Raw genomic sequence first — 22,673 nt, 5'->3', positions numbered from 1 at the left:
GCCACCGGCTCCTGGGACAGTTTCCTCCGGATCTGGAATTAAACAAACCTCCTCCCTGTTGTACTCAATCACTGCCCTCCAACATCCTCCCCCGAAAACGCCCCACCCTGAGGGGGTGCACACTGTGTCCGTCAAAATCTCCCCCCACTTGTCGTCCCCACTGCCAACCTGTGAGATGTTTCTACGTTACCAAGTGATGTTTTTGTTTTTTTATTTTTCTCCCAGCTAACACACAGCAACCAAAATAACCTTTCCCTGGAGTTGTGCTGAAGAAAAAAATTGATTTGTCTTTACACTAGTTCTCTACAAGGGGGCAATTAAAAAAAAAGCATCGGTTACCCTGACAACTGTCGGCCGGTAATATATAAATGTATATATAAATGCAGTATATATGTATAACATTATGTGTGTATATATGCATCATATATGCATATATAATGTGTATGTATATATTTTGTAGTTAATTTCCCACCCTCCGGTTAGGTTTTTTGTTGTTGTTGTTTTTTTAATGATTTGGGGGGTTTTGTGTTTAATTTCAACTGTACATATTCACTTTACTTCTCATAAACGTCTGGTATCTGCTGATGTTGTCAAACCCAATCGTCCCAAAAACAAAAGGGCCAGAAAGCAACCACTGGGGGGGGGGAATCTTTTTTCAGTTGTAGTAGTGTACATTTGGCTGTACTATGGGAACAAGCAGTGGGCGTGACTCGTGCACCCTGTAGCTGCAAACGCTGCATTCAAGCGAGTGCTGGGTTTGATGATGATTCTCATTCCTACGCATTGTTGTGTGTATGTAAAAAGAGTTGGAGCTTTAAGACCAACAACTTTTTAGTTTAGATTTATCTTAAAGGAACATGTCCTCCCAGAGCCAGATAAGAAGATAGATGCCGTTTTCTCCTCTGTGTGTGCACCAGGGACCTGACACGCTCAGAGACCCCCTGTTCATTTAGGACAATGAGTGGTAGTAGATGGGCAGGTTTTTGAATACTTTCATTCCAGAACTTGTACGTTCTCTATGTATCAGGATCTTGTCCAGTGTTTGTCTAAAAGTATTCCTCCCCATCCTCTTAAAAAGCCAGTTGCATTATATCACTGCGCCAAGTCAGAAAAGTAGTTCCTGCTGTTTCTGATTCTAAAATTGCAATATCACATATATTTAAATGATTTCTTGATTTGTTAACGCAGGCAAAGACCATTTTGGAGAAAAGTGTATTTGATTACTTTTGACGGAGGAATGCTAAACTGCATTCATTGTGCTGACTTGCATTCAACTGACCCCTGCGGGTTTCAGCTCTCTGCTGCACAAACACAGAAGTGTATTTATTTTGTCTGGCTCTGAGGAGGATGATGGCAAATAAACGTATTTTGTAAACAGTTATGATATTCCTTTACGTTCGAAGTAAAATCCAGTGTTTTTCATGAGAGGCCATCAAGTGGTTTTTAGTTTGAAATAACCGATTTTTAATTTGCTGAATATGTGAACAACTTCAGCTGCGTGCCATGATTGATAAGCCAGTCATGGTCCTAAAGGTGTTGCATCGTCATGATATCCCCGTCTCCGGTGGCCCATAGAATCTACTCCTTCTCTCAGTTGAAGCTGCCTGTATAAATGACACTGATGAAGAGAACAGCGATGGGAAGAGGGACGTTCTCCCCAGACAGAAGCTGCTCTCTACCTGCAACGGCTCAGAGAAGCCGTGTGGATACAGCGGGAGGGAGGAGCTTAAAGGAGCCATGAAGGACCGCAGTGACTGTCCACAGCCTCTGAGCTCTGGAGAAGAGAGATGAGGGGGAGAGAAAGATGTCTGTCAGCTTTCATTCGTACTTTTAAAAACTGAAGGATCATCAAGTACGTTGTTAAAAAGAAGAAAAAAAAAAAAAAAGGTGTGAACTACTGCATGGAACTGAAATCACCCCAAAATCACACCAGTGCCACCGTCATCCTGTTAAAAAAAAAAGAAGCGAGGGAATTTTCTTTTCTTTTTTTAACACTTGTAATAATTTTCTTTTTCCTCACCAAAAACAATTTATGAACTTAAGTACTGCTAGTGAAGAAAGTACACTTGCTAGACAGAAATGTACTCGTAGAAGAGAGCTAGAAACGCACTCACCAATGTAAACCATTGAGCACACGTGACTTATTTACCCACGGCAGTGAGTGTCATCATGCAGCTTGCTTTCTTTTATTTTCCTTTGAAAGGCTTGACTTTAAAAACACACACACACACACATTAGGGGTGTGACTTGGACCTATCCATCAGCCGTCTCAGGTGCCTATCTCTAATTTCACACATTAGAGCCACGCGGGCGGGATTAGGAGGTGCCCCTGAGATGTGGCACGTTTATTGTGTCTGCATTCTGCCTTACGATACCATCAATACTAGCGCTGACCACAGTAATGTTTCCTCCTAGGTATTTTTACACAGTGATACTGCTAGCTTGTTTTTTTTCTGTTTTCCCAGTAGAAGCACATTCTCACACTAGTGAACACTAAAACGCATGCTTTCAGAGAACCGCCACATGCAAACATTACTTTTTATACAACTCTGCTTTCTACTATTACTACTATTACTACTTCTAGTACTACTACCACACAGTTTGTAGTATTTATGAAGCTTCGATCAGCTGTCAATGAAACCTCTTTTGCACACCGTGATTCTATAGTGACCTTTCTTTTCTCTTTCTTTCTTAAAGATTTTGATGCTTCTATCCGGCTTTGCATTAATAATTTCATTTGAATGTTAAAATTAAGACTTTAGCCTCTTCGAAGTGTTTAGGGTGTGATATGTATCGCATATCAGTGTTGAGGCGGGCGGGAGGGGAGGGGACGGGACGGGTGGGATTTCCTGATGTATGTGGATAGTGTAGATCTAGGTGTTCATTCCTCATTTGTGCCAATGTTATCCACAGACCCTGAGCTGTGAACTGAAATATGACACACACACATACACACACACACACACACACACACACACACACACACACACACACACACACACGTATGCTCACTTAACTGAAGTGCCAGCAGCTCTGACAAATGAGGTCACATCAGTATCAGATTTTATACCCAGACTGCTCATGTCTGACAATGAGTTTGTGTCATTGTTAGGTTGATGGTACTTACTGGACTTTCTGTTCAAGTCAACATCGAATTTCTTGGGTCCCGATGTGAAGAAGATGAAATAATTCTTTTTATTAATGCACTTAAAGGAATGGTTTGACATTTTGGGAAATATGTCCATTTGCTTTTTGGCATTGATGGACATGTACTCACACAAAAACAGAGGTACCAGTGCATCTAAAAGGTTGAGCATGCTTGTCCCTCACCTTCTGTTGGTCCAGGGGTACACTGTTTTACTTCTGAGGAATGGATCTTAGTGTACTTGAAACTACAGAACTACTCTGGTCTTGTACTTCTATTTTTGAGTTTACCGCTCGTTCGCCCCTGTTAGGACTCTTGCCAGTCGCTAATTAGCTTAGCACAAAAAACTGGTAAAAAGAATGTGCAAACTGTAAAACTCAATCTGAAAAAAAAAAAAAGTGTAAAAACAGCAATTCATTCATATGAAAGAGGGACTACTAGTCTTGGAGTCCATTCATATGCAGAATCTGTTTATAGTGATTTCCGGGTGACTTCTCAGCCAAGAGCAGTATCCAGCCAACTGATAGGAGTGGTATTGCCTGTTCAGTGTTTTTTTTCCTTTAATTTGTCACCTGTCTGCAGCTAATCTGTACAATGGAACAAACGTGACAAAACAGGTGTCGCCTTTGTGCTAAGCTAACTAGCTTCTACCTATCATACATATACCTTTCTCCTCAATTCACCTTTGTTTCACTTTGATTCCACCGTGAGCTGTGTGAAAGTTAAAATAATACACCTTTGTCCTTAAAAAGTGAGGAAGGGGTTGTCTGTATTTCTGGCAGTGATATTCAGCAACAACCATCCCCCTCGTTGTGTGTCTGCAACCTGGAATAGTGACACTTCCACGTGCCTGTGCAGTTCACTCGTCTTATTTGTGCAGCAAACTCAACCAGAAAGGTGCTTGACTTCATCTAATTTCACCGTATAACCCTGAATTCTCCTCCACTTTATTTCCTTAACTGCACACGTCAGACACCGAGCTGTTGATTCTGCTTGTTTGATGTTCGAAAAATGAAAAAAGGGAAGAAAAAAAACATTTTATGAAGCACCAGAATCTGAATCTGTGACGTTTTAATACTCGGAAATAGTAACGCCACCCATGTAGTGGTTCTTTTACTTTCTTTTTAAATGGGTCACCCTCGTCGCCAACGTCTAAGAGCAGATGTAGAAGCACCTCCGTATTCGCACGAGTCTCCAGTTCAGTCCCTGAAATACAAAAGTTTGATAAACAAGAGGAGCGAACGTCCCACCACGTGCATCGGTTATGAACACCTTCACTGCCCTCTTGACTCTTTCACTTTGATTTCTCTTATTTATTGTTTCATGTTATAAGCCAGTAACGACCAGGGACACAGTGCCATGACAATTCTCCTTCAGTGCTATTGTGTGAAATTATAATCACTTGTTATGGAATAATTTTTATAGTCTTTTTCACACCAGACCTTTTTTTTGTATTTGTACAGTGGCTTGGTGATACTGATATGTTGCCATGAGTTATTGTAACCAATAAAGTTTAAAAAAAAAAAAAAAAAGCTTTTTCCCCAAATCTTTCATTGTGGATGTTTTTTATCCTGTTAAATATAATAGTCATGAGAGTCAAGCAAAATACACAAAGTCATTACATAGAATATTCAAAACTATGCAAGATGATGAAGGCAAAGTGAACATTTTATTTGAAAAAAATGAAAAGCACAAAAAAAGCTGGTTTTGACCTCAAATTTAATATTCTTGTAAATCTGGAGCTACTGACACACATCCAAAAAAAAAAACGAACAATTTCACAAAGTTCAGACTGAGGTGATCATTATTTTACTGAATGCTTAAATGGGTATAAATAACATTAAAAAATATAGCAAATTTTCAAAAGTCTTATCATACAGTTTTGATTTCCAAAAAAATAGAATATGAACCGACAAGTCTCTTAACACCGTGTTTTCCCTCCGATGTCTGATGATCTCAGTGAATGTGAACAAGATCTTTAGAACTCACAAAAACAAATCTCTTTCGTTAGTAAATAATTTATTTTTTTTCTTGCTAACGTACAGTAGATCGAGTGCCTGAACATGAATAATCTCAACAGACACGCTAAACTTCATTTGTTCCACAAAAGTTAGTCCAAAAAAAAAAGAAAAGGCATATTCACAGTTTGAAGCACATTAGTGTCAAAATGTAGCACCGGATCGGTGGCTCTCGTGGTACTCCCTCGCTGTGAAGCATCGTTGCACACCAGTAGGTCCGAGGTCGTAATACAGGCAGTTTGAGATTAGAGTTCATTGACTGCAGCTTGCGTGGAGGGGACGAGGGCAAATACTGACTCTCTGCTCTCCACCAAGACTAAAACCATCATCTTTGTTGTCAGATAGTAAACAAACGGAAAACGATGAATGACCTTGATAATTCGCCGTTTTGCTTCCCCTCCATAGAGGAGAGGATTTTACGATTTTTGCTGATGGACTATTTGAACTGTCGTCAGATCTTTTCAGCGCTACCGTCTACACAGAACCTGTGGAGTCTTTAAGGTGGGAGGGGCTGAGGACGCGGCGCCTGGCTGAGGAATGACTGGCTCAACATGAACCAAACAGTGGAGCGATGAAGGGGAGCAGCTTCACTGCTGAGGCTGCAGGTACTGGTTGGTGAACATCTCCAGCTCTTTCTCCAGCTCTGTGGCTTTATGTCTGCAGACAAGAGAAGTCGACATCAGACAAGATCAGTCAAGTTAACGATAAATTACTCAATATATTACTAATTATACACTAAATATATTACTGTAGTACACAAATATCCTGGATGATGCTGGCCGGTGAGACCGAAACAGTGTAAGATGTACCATCCTACAAATATTTTGTAGTTTATACCAAAACTGTCAGTATTTGGATAAAGTAGCTCCCAAAAACATTTTTTTTGTCTAAGATTATTTCAACATGTCGGATACATATTGGATTACACTCTACTACAGGTACTCTCTGTCAATAAAGGATCAAGATCATGGTATTCATCATTGTGATGCAAGATTGATTTGAAGAAAAACAAAGACGGTTCAATCTTCCTCTCAACCTTTCAACCCCCCCCCATAGAAGAAGAACCCGGACTGACCGCAGGCTCTTGGAGCGGCTCTGGACGGTCTCCAGCTGTTCTATCTTGGCTGTCAGACGTCGGATTTCTGCCTCCAGCTCTTTCTGCGTCTGGTCCACCTGCTGACAGAGCCGTGCAAAGGTCGTAGCCATCTCCCTGGCAACACAGAGGGCACAGCATCGCACTGCTTATTTATTTAGCCCTGCTACAGATGGGGAGGCTGGGTGGGTGGGGCAGGGCTCCTGGTGTGTCAATTTGGGGGTGGGGGTGTCTGATTTTATAAACAGGTTACATACCACTGAATTAAACATAAGTGCAGAGAAGAACACAAGAACGTGCTGACTGTCTAACCCTCAAGCCCAGTCAGTGTTGGATGGTGTCTGTCACAGACTGATACCATCGAATGATGACTGATTGATTGACAAATTGGAGAGAAACAATCAATCTCATCAAGGCTATCAAGACGCCGTAATATGACAGCCAGCTAACAGTTTGATTTGCGACAGTGTCGAGACTTACTGTTGGACCTGGTGGCTACAGTTAGCGCTAGTAAAGGTGACAATGAGCTGCAGCTTCTCAGTCGCAAAGTCCACAAACTGGCGCTTCAGCGCTCGCTCCTTTGCCTTCGTGGTCCAGGTGAGTCTCTCGTACAGGTACAGCAGGCTGTAGAGCGAGGCCGACAAGGCGATCAGCTTCCAGCCCACCGTCTTGCACACCTTAAAAAACAACAACAACAACAAAAAAACCCATGTCAGCGATGTTGGCGTACAATAACTTCCATTTCTCCCTCCTTACATCATGCAGTGATAAACAATACTTTTTTCCACTCGTTAATTCAAATATCATCTTTTATTCTACGATTTGTTGCCAGATAATCTTAGCAGAATTCTCCATGCAGCTGAACGAGCCTAACATGACACATTTTTGTCATTCCGCTGACCAGGAAGTTAGCATCGCTGTGGGGTTTATTTAGACCAGAATTGTGCTTGTGTGTCATCACTGGAAAAAATCATTCCATGCTGCAAAATTATAAATAATCTGATAAAAATGGACAAGCATAATTGACCAGGGGATTTTCTCATACCACTCCTCCAACAACGACAACACCCATCGATGTACGGGAGGTAAGGGATGCCACGTTGGTTGCCATGGCTACCATGAGGTCTTCCTGGGTCATAAGCGCTGTCTCGTGATTGGGTGGTGCTGCAATGGAGGGGGGTCCCGAGGAAGGTGTAGATGCCGGGGGCAGCGCTGGTCGAGAGGCCTGAGTCATGATGACAGAGGTTTTTAGTGCTGAGCCTGGCAACGTCTCACAGGTATGAGCCAACCCCCCTTCCCCAGTTTGTACCTTGAAGTTCTGGTCCACCAGTTTGAGTGCTCTCTCCGCATTGACTGAACCCAGGAAGCGGTGCACCAATGCTGTCCAGCCCAGTGAGAACTGAAACTCGATGTTCTCCTGGAAGTCACTGCAAAGTGTGGTGCAGTTCAGGTCGTAACTCAGGTCAAACTTCCTGCTGGGCACCAGCATGTTGATTTGGCTCTGGACCACTGAGGGGAGCAGCGGGAGCATGCTCTCTGGAGGGGGAGGAGGACACGCGAAGGGTGGGGTGAGGAATTAAAGACGCAGGTGAATATTTGTAGTTGTTGTTGTTTTTGTTTTTTTTAGGTATTTCTGAGGCACTTTGACATTTTAAGGTTTCACCTCTGAGCTTTGTCCATCTGGGAGAAATAAATGATGGCACCCCAATTACATAACAGCACCTGAAGCTTTTCGATCCGAGGGCACATTCACACCTTTTCAAGATTACGTCAATGATCACAGCTTGCCTGCATGCCTGGCACAGTGACGCATTTGCAGCGTGATGGGGGTTTGGCCGATGGTATTCGGAACCGAGGGTAAATATAGCGGTGCAGGAGGTTGTTGGAGACAAAAGCATGAGTGCGCAAAGATTACGAGGGATTTTAACAACAGCCTGTGAACGAGCGATGGAGTGAAAAAAACGACACATCTTCCTCCATCACCTCAATCAAAGACAGGATTTACAGTTAGAATTACCCATCATGTATTGCTGGGTAGACTGAACTGAGGCGTTGACGGCGTTCGAACAGCGGAAGGCAAGGTTCTTGCCCATCCCCTCCTCCACGTGACCCAGCAGCTCCTGTCACATAAATAAACAAATAAATCAAACAGGGGTCAAAGGTCACGTGGAGCCATTCGATGACAGTAAGAAGGCAGAATTGCATGTCACACAACCTGTCAAGGGTGAGGGTGGTAAATCAGCTGAGATGGAGGAGGAGGAGCAGTTATTCTTGCTAGGTTACAAATAAAACACCTTCTTAATCCTCCGCATTCGAGCATCACATCTCACCGTTTTACTTTAAAAGTTAAGTTATAACGATGGACATGGCATCAGCAGCAGCTCTCCACACGGCCACGGATACAGATCGCAAATAATAACGTGGCCCAACGCTTTGTTTGAATTATTGGATTTACTTTTAAATGAAAGCTGCTTGGGCACAACTGGCGAACGATAACCTACAAGCATGTAACTCGGAGGGAGCGCTTTTACTTACAGACTTATAAATCTTGAGGACATGAGGTGACGGGTGGAAGTCTGAGTGGAACTCGTCAACAATTACATGAAGACGGCAGATCTCCTCTCCCATGGCGTCGGACACCTGAATGAAGGAGAAATCAGTCACGAGGTCACGTGTCGGCAAGTAAACAAACCGCCAAGATGTCTGCGTCCGAATGTGGTTGTTTACTGATGGCGCACCTACTAATAAGACCATTTGGAAATAAAGAGGAACACACAGAGCCAGACCCGTGCAGATCCAGCACAGCGGGGGTTAACGGGTGCTACGGTACCTTCGCCTCCACGTCCTCACTGATGGCTTTGATCTTCTTCTTGATGTCATCTATCAACAAGTTGAGCTGATTCCTGACAAACTCCAGCCGGTCTATCTGATACTCTCGGTCCTCCAGTGCCGCCACTCTATAAAGTCCCCCACCCACCCACCAAACAGGAAGTGATGTCACAAACACATATTTAATCAATTTATGCACCACTTTAACAGTCAACCAAGAGCAGGGTTAGGGTTAGCATGTAATCCTATTGTAAAATGTCAAAATCTTGCCTTGACTTATTTTTCAGAGGTTTACCTCACACGTCAGACTTCCTGCGTCACTCATCTCTCTAACCAAACAGCCGCTAAAAGACAGAGCGAGAGAGGAAAGCGTGTAGTACGATACCCACCTCTTCTCCGCCGCCTCGATGTTGATGGCGTCCATGATGGTCTTGACATTTTTTGTGATCTGCTTGGCCCTGATAGTGTGCTGCTCAAACTTTGTTTTCACTGCTGACTGCGAGATACACTCCTGCGAGGCCATAACACACAAGTTACTGTGACGTTTTTAGTGGCCGCTCACGTTGGCGGGGACGAACACAGGACAAGATAGACACCTGCTACTTGGAACTCAAGAGTAAAAAAAAAAAGAAGGAACAGAATGAAGAAACGCAGGTGTGTAAATGACAGCAGCAGTGTGTGTATCTTGCATCCCATAGCCCACAGTTGTAAAAGTCACAGTAATGTGTTGGTGAGGCCACAGAAAAAATGATGAAACCATTTGAAATGAATACAACATAAAGATGCAGTTGAAAGAAAATAACAAGTGAAAGGAAGAAAATTGTGCCATTTCAGGAAATGCCAAGCTTTTTCAAATCCCTTATATTCAGTGTTAATATTTGTCTTACTTATGGTGTCACTCTCGGCCACTCCAGATTGACATATGGTGTCTTCAATCAGCGCCGTTATTGAACATTTAAGTCTCGTAATTGGCTCCCGGTATGAACACAATTTAGTTCCTTTCCGTTAAATGTTCAACATTTCAACAAGATGAAACACAAATCAGAAATCTAAAAGAGAACTGAATGAAAGTGGAAACCGAGGCAAACGGATGTCCTCGCCTCAGTGAATCTAGACTTCAGCAATGAAGACGCAGGTTGATGGAAAAGGCACAGTGATTGGTCTCGAGGAAGGTGGTGGTGGTGGTGGTGGTGGGGGTGGGGGTTGCCTGTCTGAAACTGTGTTTGGTGGTGAAGCTAAACCAGTAAGCCAGGTTGGCAGTGGTCGCTCAGCCGTTAGGACGAGATCTCTGGTTGCACCGCTCGTCTTTCAGTGTACAATGACCACACACACACAGGCTCTGACAACCAACACGGACACACAGACAGTTTCTGGTCTGAATGAAAGTAAAAGAAACACAATGCTGTTAAAGATGGTGAGCTTGCACACACTCTTAGCAGCGGCGCGTCAGTCATTCCACCTCCAGCCTGGGTTTTACTCGCTGAGGCTTCTCATCAGATCAACGTCTACTCTTGACTTAACACCAATATCTTCGTAGGATTTAGAAATAAAATATTCCCCAAATTTAAGAAGATTTTAGTTTATTACACTTGTTTTAAATAAGTCTTTGTGTGTTTTACACCACAGGATTATTTGCACTCTTTTCTTGCGATGGTGAATCTCATTTTTCTCGTAGGTGTTGGCTGTTTCCTCATTAGCTTTGATACAAACTCTGCTTAATCCTGAGCAACTACACACCAAAAACCTATTTGACAGGAAACTTTAAATCAGATACTGAAACTTGCAACTCTTACGTTCTATCATCACACACCCTTATTCATACCACAAACCCATAACGTGGCATCAAGTCGAGTTCCTCCCTGGATTGACGTGACCTTGAGTGTTACACATCATTTGGAATTTGATTTGTAGGAACTGTTTTTTAATCAGGCTCGGCTCACCGGTGGTATTAAATTCTTATTATTATTGAAAAAAGTTTTTACAAAGCACTTTTTTTTTCATCATCATGAATATTAAACAGCAGAAATTAAAAGGCGACTTTGGAGACACTTAATCTTGCCTAAGAACAGACAGGAAAAGTCTTGATGAAAGCCAAATAATCATTCTTAAATTGTTTGTGCGTACGATATAATCACAAATCTGCGCGTTCAAACGTTTCGTGCAGCGACGCATGAGGTTCACTGATTTCATCTCGGCAGCATAAGCGCTGACTTGTCTTATGTCAGAATCTGAATTATGTGAAAACTGCATCAGTTATGGTGCTCTGGATTCGGTCAGCTTGTTGTGCGACCTGGGAATACATTTCATAGTAGAAAGTGGAAGACTGCTGATGCACGCACGCACACACAAACAAACACACATACACACACACACACACACACACACACACACACACACACACATACACACACACACACCTCAAACCTCCTCTCAAAGCTCTGGAACTCTCTCAGTCTCTCCTGGAAGCCCTCAGCCAGGGCTCCACCTGTTGGATGCAAAGATTTCAAATGGAAAATAAGAGCCATAATCATGGATTCATGCTCATCCTTTTCTATCGATTTCCATTCATGAAGAATCTTGATATCTATAATCTGAAGCGTCACCTGTTTCCGGCATGCCCTGTGCACGTTGCATGCGGGAGTTGAGCACCTCTTTGGCGGATATGAAGAAGATGTGGTTGGGTGCTTGCTCGCGGTCCACAACTTTCAGCTCCTCAACTAGGAAGTTCACACAGCGGTCCGTGTGCTGCTTCCTCACCTACAGGAGCCGAAAGAGGAGGTGTGGTATTGAGGGCAAACATTTCTTCTTCTTCAAAAAAAGACACTCTGCAATGTCTCTGCGTGAAATGTTTTGAACACGAGACGGCTCTCAGAGACACTTGACTCACATCCTCCATGTATTCCGGTTCATTAGCAGAGGCGTCCCAGCGGTTGTTGAGGATGAAGATGTTGGGCTTTGACAAACGTTCGTTCACTTTGTGGAAAAAGTGTTTTTCCTAGATAGTGGGATAGTAGATAAGAGAAAACATCTGTAATGTTCATTTCTAATAATCTACAGCCTTTTGACTTTTTCAGTCAGCAGTGTAGTATAACACGTTTACACCCATCCACTTCTATCAATGTAAAAAGGAAGAATAGACTAAGGTCCAGTCCAAAGGAGCTAATTTGCCCACATCCGCTTCATTAAAGACGACATATCAGGCATTGCAACATAGTGTAGAACGCATTTCCAGCTCTCGCCTTCTCCATATTTCGTAATCTACATGCCAACAAACAGCAGCAGTGACTGGGCCTATTTTTCCTTGACGGACCAACAGTGGAATGTGTGCGCTTTCCCTTTAATCTCAGAGCTGCTGCCAGCTGAAGGAGCCCTGTGATTGACTGTATCCAGCTTCGCATTGCCAGAATGCCTGAGCAGACAGAAACAGAAAGAGCGTGTTGCTGGATACCAACACGGGCAGTCAGGCGTGCAAATTCTCTGTTGGGTAATCACATGAACATCCACACCAACACTTTTCTAATACACACAAAGTGCCAGCTGAGAACTTGCTTTTTTTTTTTTTTCTAAAACAACCTGTAATTATTTTATGTGGTGAAACTAGATGATAATCAACCCTTTTCTTACAGCTTTTCGCTTCTCTTAAATACACCATGAACCATTTATTCACAAAAGGATGACATATGCTTGAGATTTAAAGTTAATTCATGTGTTTTCTACTGTATCCGTCAACAAATAGAGAGATCTGATGGAGCCAGGATGTGACGGTTCACATAAAAGGTCATTTTAGGGAAATTTGACTGAATCCTATAATCAGTTCAGAGCAAAATCCTTATTAATTTGTCTAATAATTATCATCGTGAGCATCGTGAGCATCGTGAGGCGGTGAGGCATTACCGTGTTCATGAGAGTGGATTCAGAGTTGGCTACCAGCACAAAGACGTCAGCATCCAGGCAAAACTTGTCAATCCAGCTGTCAAGTTGTGACGTGACATCTGTCCCTGGGCTGTCATGGCAGAGGAGCAGTCAGTTACAGGCCTCATCAGCCTTCACGTGAAGCGGAAGATTTTATTTTATATATCAGAGGAAGGGAGTGGGTTACCTGTCAACGAGCACCAGATCATCTCGAAGTAGAGCGCACTTGGTCTTAGGCCAGAAAACACGGACGAGACAGCCTGCGTCCAGACTCTCGTCCATGTGGAGAGCATGAGCTAGCTGGTTTACTGTCTGCACACATTCATAAAACAGTCACTGTTACGGCTGATCATACATCAGCAACAACATGAAAGCATTTAGTAGCTTTTAGTGTTGTAATACATCGAGTAAATAATTACACACAAATAAACCAATAACATTTTCTGTTAGTCTTTTCCATTCCAAACAACTATCTTATTTTTGAAGAATACTTTAAGTGTGTGGCTAATTGCATTATCAAAACTAAAAAAAGCCTGGACAGAATTACTGCTCTGTGTATTTTGCATGTGCCCGCATCAGTGGGCGGGGCCAAGGAACACGGCTTCACTGAAGAGCAGTATCACACAGAATCAAGTCTGCCTGACAACTGTGATACTATAAATCAATCGATCGATATAAATGTTGATTGTTTTTGGGGTCACTGGGCTGAAAAAGAGCCCTTGACCAGCGCGTCACTATGTCCTTGCCATTAGCAGCATCTCTGCTGTTAGCATATTCCCGTTAATAGTCTGTTTATCAGCAGAAGAACACTTGTAGTGTGTTTAAGTTTATTCCACTTGCAGGACAGTAGTGACTTTATGACAACTTGATTAATTATCATCACCTGACTGATCTCCCCTCTGTGTGTAAAGCTATACCCCCACCCCCCAGCCCACATCCCCCGAACCAAGAAATAGCTCTGACCTGTAAATAGCAGTAAAATATGCTGTAGTCTACAGGGCAAGGGCAAGTGCTTTTAAATCTTTACAAGTCAGGACTCACTCACTTCATATAGCTGTTTATCATTTTATTTATTAGTTGTTGTGATTATGTCAATCACGGAACGTGCCCTTCTTTTTCTAACAATGAGATAAACTACATAGAGCATGGTGAACACTTCTGTGTCATGTGACCTTGTTAATCCCATCTGAATGAAGCATGAGATTACTCAACATCAAGTATGAGAGTAGCTGACTCAAGAGCACTTCTCTGCCCACACCACCTTGTCACATGAAGCCAATGAAAGGAAGGCCCCCTACTGTAGTTTACCTTGATGCTCTTCTCTTCCTCTGACCCCTCAGTCTTGAGGTAGGCCTTGTCCTCATCTGTCCCCTCCACACTAAGGAAGCAGTTAGTGGTGTGGCCAATCCCGCTGGGCAGCACACGGTCTCTCAGCATGGCGTTGATCACTGTGCTTTTACCATTACTGGTCCTACAAACAAACCCGCATGGAGAAGAATCGTTTGAGCGCGTTTATAAATGTCTGTTACACCATTAAACTCCATCCATCCATCCATTTTCTTGCGCTTATCCTGTTAAGGGTCGCGGGGGGGCTGGAGCCTATCCCAGCAGCCTTCAGGTGAGAGGCGGGGTTCACCCTGCACAGGTCACCAGTCCATCTCAGGACCATCACATAGAGACAGACAACCATTCACACTCACAGTCACACCTACAGTCAGTTTAGAGTGTCAATCAGCCTCGTCCCCTCTTGATGTCTTTGGACTGTGGGAGAAAGCTGGAGTACCAGAGAGAACCCACACAGGAACAGGGAGAACATGGAGACTCAACACAGAAAGATCCTGTGCTGGAGCCAGGACTGGAACCTGGAACCTTCTTGCTGTGAGGCCACAGTGCTGACCACTGCACCACCGTGCAGCCCTGTTAAACTCCATTATACAGAATCAAAAAAAGAAAAGCATGAGATGGCTCAGAAAAGGAGGGAATATTTAGCTTGCACAGCCCTGCACATGACACCATTTATTCCTGAGAGTTGCTCTATGGAAACAACATTTTGAGATTGACGTAATGTAATAACATTATTGATGTATTTACCTGCCAAAAAAGGCCACTTTCATGTGTCTGCGTGCCAGCACCTCCTTGATGATGGCAAGTTTGTCAGCGTATGACTGAATCTCCAACTTTTGATCCTGACTTGCAATTTTCTCCAACGCTTTATTTTCACAGGTTTCTGTTCAACACAGTAACAGCGCATGAGAGACACACACCTCCCTCACTGAAGAACTGAGGGATATATGATCGAAGATCATGCTAATGAAATAACTTCTCTTCAGTACAGAGGGGAATTTAACACCATTTGTTATAAATCTATGATTTTTTTTCTCAGATTAGACAAAAAACCTCCTGACCACAATAAAATGGGCAATAAACGAAGCTTCCCACCTTCAACAAACTCTGAAGTCTCTTTGACATAACCGAGGAGCTGTTCAAATACATCACTTATCTTCTTCTTGGCTATAACAAAGTGTTTGAGAGGGGAAAACTCCCCCCGAGCCGAGTCCGTCCGTCGGAGTGGAGGAGCCGCTGCCATGGTGATTAATCTGGGGGGGACATACAAGGGCGAAGCACTAAAACAGGAGCAAACACACACCTGTCACATACAGGAGGGTCCTAATGATCGAAACTGAAAGTTGTGTTTACACCGTGTCACAGCCTGGGATGCTACCTGGGTTGAAAGCGCTCTCCAGCTTCAATTGAGCTACTGTCTAAAACTTCGAGCAGTGACTTCACGTAAAACAAGAACAACTTCAATTTAGTAATTTGGACTTCGATTGCTTTAATATTAAAATATATAATACCTTTATGTTCATAGTATGCAATATCAATGTTTAGCATCGTTCAACTGTGATTCATATTTCGAAAATACGAATGTTACGCGAGCGGACATGTGCTAACCAAGATAGCGTGTCAAGCTAGCTAACGGTGAAAGCGGTAAAGCGGTGGTAAACTAGCATTAGCATGTCCAGCAAAAAAAACAGGTATTATGTCTTTACCAGAGTCCCAAAATTGTCACTGCCTTCTTCTCATAACACAAACAAACCGGTCCGCAATAAATGCAATAAGTGCAGTGAATGCCTTTCCCTTCTGAAGGATTACTTTCTGTCAGCCTGGCTAACCTTCTGTTTGTTATTGCGTATTAGCATTAGCGTTAAGCCAGTCACATTGACAGGAAGCTGGTGGAAGATTATCAAAATAAAACACGCTGACGTGTGGCTTCGTGTGCTATTTTCCCTCAAGGACACGCATTTGATCGCGTCTGTGTCTTAAACAGTTTTTCAGTTTTTACCTGACTTCCACATGCTTTTTCAAACTCATTTAATCTTAAGTTTACAGGGCGAAGCAAAGTCTCGCTCACTTAAATACATTTTGAGACTGATCTAACTTCCTTTTTGCTTAGGCTAATATTCCACTTGACGCCGCTTCCAACCGCAATTTATCACAAGAGGCTGACATAAGTGACGAAAACGAAGCAGCCAATCAGTGAGCAAGGAACACATCCAACCCCTCAGATGACACCAGAAAGCCCTCATCCACACGACACTGGCACGGCTAGACGTCGATCATCCTACGGATAGCATGCGTCTTGTAAAGGGCAATCGCCCAGGCTCGTAAATACTTTAATGTACATAAAGGTACAAACTAAATGTAAGGAGTCAGGAGTTTTCATTTATGAATAAACCCATATTGTATATATAAGATAAGATTTTGCTTCCTGTCTTTACAGTGAAATTGAGAGTTAATAAAATCTCGTTATATGTAACAGCAAATGAATGCCGAAGAATATTTGATGAATGAGGTGTAAGGTTCCTATCGTAGCCAGCCTCACATAAAGCTAAATGGGGCTTATTTACTCTGCAAAGTTCACCAATGATATCAGAAGTGACTAACAGGTGTGCTTGATTGAGTGTTTACAAGTTCCGACCCAGGATGTATGAACCTGTTTGACAAATGTTGTTGCTACAAGCACAAAGATCAGACAGAATTTTCACTAAATATGTTACAAATAGTAGTTGCTGCCTTTGTGAGTTCACAATTATTCTTATTCAGCGGAGCAATGTGGCTGCTTGTGAATGAGACAATGCCAGAGAGGAAACGCCTCTCTCTCTATGAGTGTGAGTGTGTGTTCTCGTGTGTGTGTGTGTGTGTGTGTGTGTGTGTGTGTGTGTGTGCACATGTGTGTGTGTGCGTGTGTGTGTGTATGTGACCTTAGCAACTAGGGCAAACTCATCAGTCAGAGCAGCGGGCACTGAAACACCTCCACCAGGACCTCCAAGCCTCTGGTTGTGTCTTTTGAGTATTCAATAACCGCTTGTCATCACAGAAATTTTTGTCATTTCTCTTTTTTCTATTTTCTTTTCCTGCCGGATTATTCTATGGTTTTGTGCAGATTTACCATGGAGAATTAAAATGGTGAGGAAGAAAAAACTGCTGGTGTGTGAGTAAGTATCACTTACGGATACATTTGGCTGTGTGTTGGCATGAACTCGGCCCTGACCTTACACTTTTACTCCTGGTTGTAATTTTCATATCTTTTATTGAGTATTTCCTGTGTGAATCATATGAAATGTACTTTAAGAGTAGATCAGCAGTGCTTTTAAAGCATAACACTGAGTGTATTTTTAAAATTATTATATCATTTTATAAACTTGACTAAAATATATGTGATGATGTCAGTAGCACCCCAGCACTGCTGATGGATCTCATTGTTCGGTAAAATAACGGGTGGCTTTCTTTTTCACCTCCGCTTCAGCATCATGCATAAATGATGAGATGGATGTACTAATCGCTCCCTTGGACAGATATAGATTTCATTCCTTTTCATTCTGATCCAAATTGAAGTATGTCTTCAGTTTGGATCTTTAAAATCATAATTATTTCAAGTAATTTACCATCAGGGTAATATCACAAATGGAAACTATGAAAGTTATTTGCGATGTAAATTGACATATTTAGGGGGGATTTGTTTTCCATGTAAAATAACATGGACTCAAACTATTTTTCTGTCAGCTTCCTCATTGTTTTGGTGCTATTGTGGCAGCAAAGGTGACATACTGTGTGTATTGTCCGTGTGTGAGCTGGTGTGTATTGTATATGTATGTGTATGTGTGTGAGATCTTTACATTGTCCAATCCAGCACACTCTGTCTCTGGGAATTTAGATATTAAGAGCCTCATCTTATTAAAAAAAATTGCAACAATCAACATAAACATACAACCATCAAATTTCTCATTTACTGAAGTGTCAGAATTTTTTTTTGTTAATATCTGGGTTGTTTTTCTCTCTAGAATTTGTGGAAGCATGATGTGGGATGGATAAACAACAGCAAAGCTCTACTGTGAGTTATCGGAGAAATTGTTAATATTCACATTATATACGTGTGTGTGTGTGTGTGTGTGTGTGTGTTTGTCAGCGTGTCTGTCCGTAACGAAAGACCGTGAATGTCCCTGCCGACCTCCAGCAGATAGATCATGTATGTGAGCGAGCGCTAGAATGTAACTGCCATTAACTGTATTTTACGTAATACAGACACGTACAGCAGCGAGGGTTTGTTGAAAATGAAATTTAAAACATTTTAATGAAACTATTCCTGCTTGAATTTAACTTCTAAGAATCAATTCCATCCACTATGACACTAATTTCACTCGTACACTATTTATTAATTGTTTAAACATTATTTGTATTTAAAAAATTTGTAACATTTTATATCAGCAAGCCACATTTCTAGAACTATTCAATCTTTTAAAATATTGTTACTTTTTTTTTTAAAAATCGATTATGTTTTTATGAAAGAGATTCATTTTTCAAATAGACAACTCTCTATTTGTGCATGTGTAGATGGCCTCCAATGACCCTGACCTTCCTGACCCCCCTGGTGACCCCCAGCCTGGTGACCTCATAGAGATCTTCAGACCAGCCTACCAGCACTGGGCTCTCTATCTAGGAGATGGTTACATCATCAACTTAACTCCTGTTGGTTAGTATATCCAGTCAGGACTCTGTTGAAAAAAATCTTGTGTAGGACGTCACGACAAAGTTCTAAAGACGTATTTGATGGTAATCTTCAGGACTTGCTTGAAAACTCATCGTCTTTTCTGTTGAGTGTTTGATTGAGTTAAGTCACTTTTGAATCAAATCTAATCATAATACATTGTGTTATTTTCACTTTTGCTGCCATGAAAATGTGCGAATAACATGTCAGGAAATATTTGAAATCTACCGTAAAACAACAACAAAAAAGCCTCTTATAACTTTATTAGAACCCAAAAGCACCCCACCTCCCCCCAAAAAACAGTTTTCTGCATCAAAAATCAGCTACAATTAATTTTTGTTGTTGTTATTGTGACAAATAGTTGTAATCAGGAGGTTTCCAAACTTTTTCCCCTCTAAAACTTAAACTAAAAAGTCAGCCATGTGCCAAAAGTACATACATATTGTGTTGTTAAAATTCCTTTTGTTGTGTGTCTAAGCCGCTCTATTTGTTCACTCACACCAAACTGATGTCACTAAGTGTCACTCTGCCTGCTGTGGAAGCCTGTTTCTGCTAGGTGAAAAAAAAATTAAAAGATTTATTATAAATCAGTCTCGATGTAAAAAAAAAAAAAAAAAGCAAATTATGAGTCATAGTTATTCTACAATTCTACAATTTCATTTAGCAGACGCTTTTGTCCAAAGCGACGTACAAGACAAGCAAGAATTCAGACTTAAGGAAGAAACCCATAGTAAGCGCAAAAGTGCTTCAGCAACAATGACTGGGATGTGTGTGAGACACATTGTGCGTTAGACTTAAGCCAGACAGGCGGCAGCGGTAGTCGGTGTCCTAGCTCGGTGAACTCGCGCAGGTAGACTCGCAGGTCTTTACCTTTTGCAGTCTGTGCCGTTAGTTACCTGACCACAGTCACAGCTGTTTCCAGCTTGACTAATTGTGCCCGGCTGAACCGCCTCTGTTAGATTTCACTTGGGAAGCAAGCAATAGAGGGTGTGACCTGCATCAGCTGACCTCACCTATTGTTGCAGAGAGAAACTGAAACTCCAGTGCCAAGCACCTAACGACCCTCAACACAAAAACAAAACCAAGCAAGTTTCAGCTTACCTAAGCTGGCTCAATCTTCTTCTGTCTAAGATTCAGTGCTTGTTTACAGTTATGAGATAAAAAAAAGTCAAAATTATGAGATACGATGTATGTTTTTTGTACCATGGATTTTTTTTTCAAACATATATTAGGTCTCATTCTTAATCTTTTATTTGCATCTGGCGGAAAAGGGTTTCTGTAAACAAAAACAAAAAAAACGGATGCAGCATATTTAAAGAAGAGTTATTGCTTAGAAAATTTTAAAAATTAATCAGTGATTTACTATATTTTTCATACATTCACCACTTCTTGTACATGCATAACAGAGAATGACGCTTTTCTATCTTTCTATTATATTTTAGTGAAAAAAAGGTTTAAAATTCACAATTCTATGTCTGTTATGAGAAATATGTGCGATGCGTTACATCTTTCCAAGTGTATTCTGTGGAAGAAAGTTGCTTCGGTCTCATAATAGTGAAGCTCTCCACTTCCTCCCCAGATGAGAGCCAGGCAGCCGCCATGTCCAGCGTGAAGTCCGTCTTCAGCCGGAAGGCAGTGGTGCGCATGCAGCTGCTGAAGGAGGTTGTGGGAAATGACTCCTACCGAGTCAACAACAAGTACGACCACAACCACACACCCCTGCCCGTCTCTGAAATCATCCAGCGAGCACAAGTCCTAATTGGCCAGGAGGTGTCTTACGACCTGCTGGGGAGTAACTGCGAGCACTTTGTTACCCTTCTGCGCTACGGGGAGGGGGTGTCTGAGCAGGTCTCTCACTCAGTTTATTATGTTTCTGTCTCTGTGTCATCAGGATCAAATACTCACCCATCACTCAGCGCACCACAGCGGCTGATGAATCACAAACACCAACACCACATCTCTGATACATTTTAGAGCAAAACAAGACCTTAACACGAGATTTGTCATTTAAATCAGTGACAGTTAAACCTACCACCACGTAAACACAATTCATGTGTGATTCTTGTCCTTCTGCAGTTGAGATCTGTTCTTGTTTGCAGTGCTGTTTGTTCATAGTAGAAAAACAACTGTGATATGCAGTCAAAAGACATGTGGGATGTAGTAGATAAGCTTCCTTAACTGAAAACACGAACCCTTGATTTTGTTGTGTGATCTCGCTCTCTTGTTAGAAAGTCTTAAACTACGGAGCAGCCGAGGGGGAGAGGGAGAGGGGGAAAAAACAGATGGTTGAAAGACACTTTTTTCAATCTTTTGCCATATCCTGCAAACATTTAATGAAATCCTACAAAATTTTTCACATAGCGAAAAATAAAACTTGTACTTTCGTAGGATCTCGCGAAAGCATTTCTTCTTTTTTCTTCTTCATGTCCTTTCCGGGCCTCCATACTCAAATCAGCTCAACCCAATCCCCCCCAAAGTACATATATTTCATGTCCTTGTAGCAGATGTTATCCAGTTTTATTACATCCAAAGCTTCTGGCTATATCATTTGACATGTGACCACTGGGTCTTGTAGTTCTTCACTATTGATGGCAGGAGGAAGGTTTACAGTGGTGAAATTTACACCTCAGTTTTAGTGAACATGAAGGGGTCACCAATGAAAATCTGTTATAAAAGAATATTAGCTAAAACGATCAAGGCGGAGTGATTCTGAGGTCAAGGCTCTAGTCCGGGGGAAAGCACAGTCACTTAATCATGACTGAGTTGTGAGGTAGATTCATACATGAGGTCAGCAATCACTTTATTTGTTCTGTCCTCAGCTGTTGCCTAACGGTAATTTTCATTAACACTCCCCTGCTCCTGGTTGTGTTTGCAGGCTACTCGGGCCATTGGGGCCATCAGTTTGGTGACGGCAGCGGCCAGTGCCTTCTCTGTCCTGGGACTGATCAACACTCGATCCAGAAACAGGCCTTTCTGACACTGCAGGCGTCTTTCTCCCAACAATCATGCAGCTGTCATTGAGAAAGTCTTAAAGTGGTTTGACAATACTAACTAATAAAAATCCATTTATAAAATGACTCAACTTGTTCATTTACTCAATTCTCAAATATGACTAACCTTCAAGACAAACCAGGAAAAAAAATTGGCTTGGAAAATGAATAAAACAATGGAAAAAAGGCATAAGAGAAGAGAATATATTTTTGAAAATACTGCAAAATATTTTCATAATTCAAATGAAATTATTTTTTTTACATATAGTCTTATGAAGGCTGCTTTTTTATTAAATTAACTTTTATCTAGTCTATCCTCTTGTTTGCTTTTGTTTTAAATTCAGCTTTTTATATATCTCTCAAATTCCTGCTGAAGCCCTGTTTCATTCAAAACTATGAATTCTGCCCAAAGGGGAAAAAAAACAACTAAACTAACCAGGTAGTTTGCTTCTGAACAAAACCATTGCTCCTCACAGAGTAAAATGAAATATAATAAGTCAGAATTAGAGTAGAACCAGAAATCTCAAATATCTACTGTTAATTATTGTGATCATTTAATGAGCAGGGGAGTGGAATTTTTTTTTTTAATTATTTGCCCAGGACAAGTTTTGGTGAATTCAACCCCTGTTTTTCGTGCACA

General features: G+C 41.8%; 3 protein-coding genes across 6 annotated transcripts in view; 2 read left to right on the top strand and 1 right to left on the bottom strand.

Moving 5' to 3' along the window:
• The window catches only part of LOC147249775 (guanine nucleotide-binding protein subunit beta-4), a 16,513-nt gene extending 13,704 nt beyond the window's left edge, over nt 1–2,809 (top strand). The window contains exon 10 of the mRNA XM_086223364.1: nt 1–2,809. This exon is cut by the window's left edge and continues 65 nt beyond it. Within this exon, the coding sequence (XP_086079490.1) occupies nt 1–42 (42 nt within the window). The 3' untranslated portion in view covers nt 43–2,809.
• A 2,038-nt stretch (nt 2,810–4,847) lies between these two features.
• On the bottom strand, nt 4,848–16,477 carry mfn1b (mitofusin 1b). 4 transcript variants are annotated; one of them, XM_086223594.1, is made up of 18 exons: nt 16,341–16,473; nt 15,437–15,594; nt 15,089–15,224; nt 14,306–14,468; nt 13,185–13,309; nt 12,980–13,088; nt 11,973–12,080; nt 11,689–11,842; nt 11,503–11,570; nt 9,475–9,596; nt 9,087–9,213; nt 8,792–8,896; nt 8,274–8,376; nt 7,566–7,792; nt 7,302–7,481; nt 6,737–6,933; nt 6,239–6,373; nt 4,848–5,820 (listed from the first exon to the last, which is right to left on the bottom strand). In XM_086223594.1, the coding sequence occupies exons 1-18, from the start codon at nt 16,367–16,369 to the stop codon at nt 5,751–5,753; spliced, it is 2,316 nt and encodes a 771-aa protein (XP_086079720.1). In that variant the 5' UTR covers nt 16,370–16,473; the 3' UTR covers nt 4,848–5,750. The 4 variants fall into 4 exon arrangements, with proteins under 4 accessions (XP_086079720.1, XP_086079717.1, XP_086079719.1 ...); XM_086223591.1 differs by having other exon boundaries at nt 7,302–7,792; nt 16,341–16,477; XM_086223593.1 differs by lacking the exon at nt 16,341–16,473 and adding an exon at nt 16,048–16,216 and having other exon boundaries at nt 7,302–7,792; nt 15,437–15,621.
• Nucleotides 16,478–17,317: 840 nt separating this feature from the next.
• Nucleotides 17,318–22,020, top strand: plaat1 (phospholipase A and acyltransferase 1). The gene is made up of 5 exons (XM_086223595.1): nt 17,318–17,493; nt 18,340–18,389; nt 18,890–19,028; nt 20,623–20,891; nt 21,919–22,020. The coding sequence occupies exons 2-5, from the start codon at nt 18,363–18,365 to the stop codon at nt 22,018–22,020; spliced, it is 537 nt and encodes a 178-aa protein (XP_086079721.1). The 5' UTR covers nt 17,318–17,493; nt 18,340–18,362.
• The last annotated feature ends 653 nt before the right edge of the window (nt 22,021–22,673 follow it).

The sequence above is a fragment of the Aulostomus chinensis genome, chromosome 14 (assembly GCF_037954235.1).
Source record: "Aulostomus chinensis isolate RoL2024-O1b breed Wild chromosome 14, RoL_Achi_v1.0, whole genome shotgun sequence".
NCBI lineage: Eukaryota > Metazoa > Chordata > Actinopteri > Syngnathiformes > Aulostomidae > Aulostomus > Aulostomus chinensis.
This window is presented reverse-complemented; position numbering and strand designations above follow the sequence as displayed.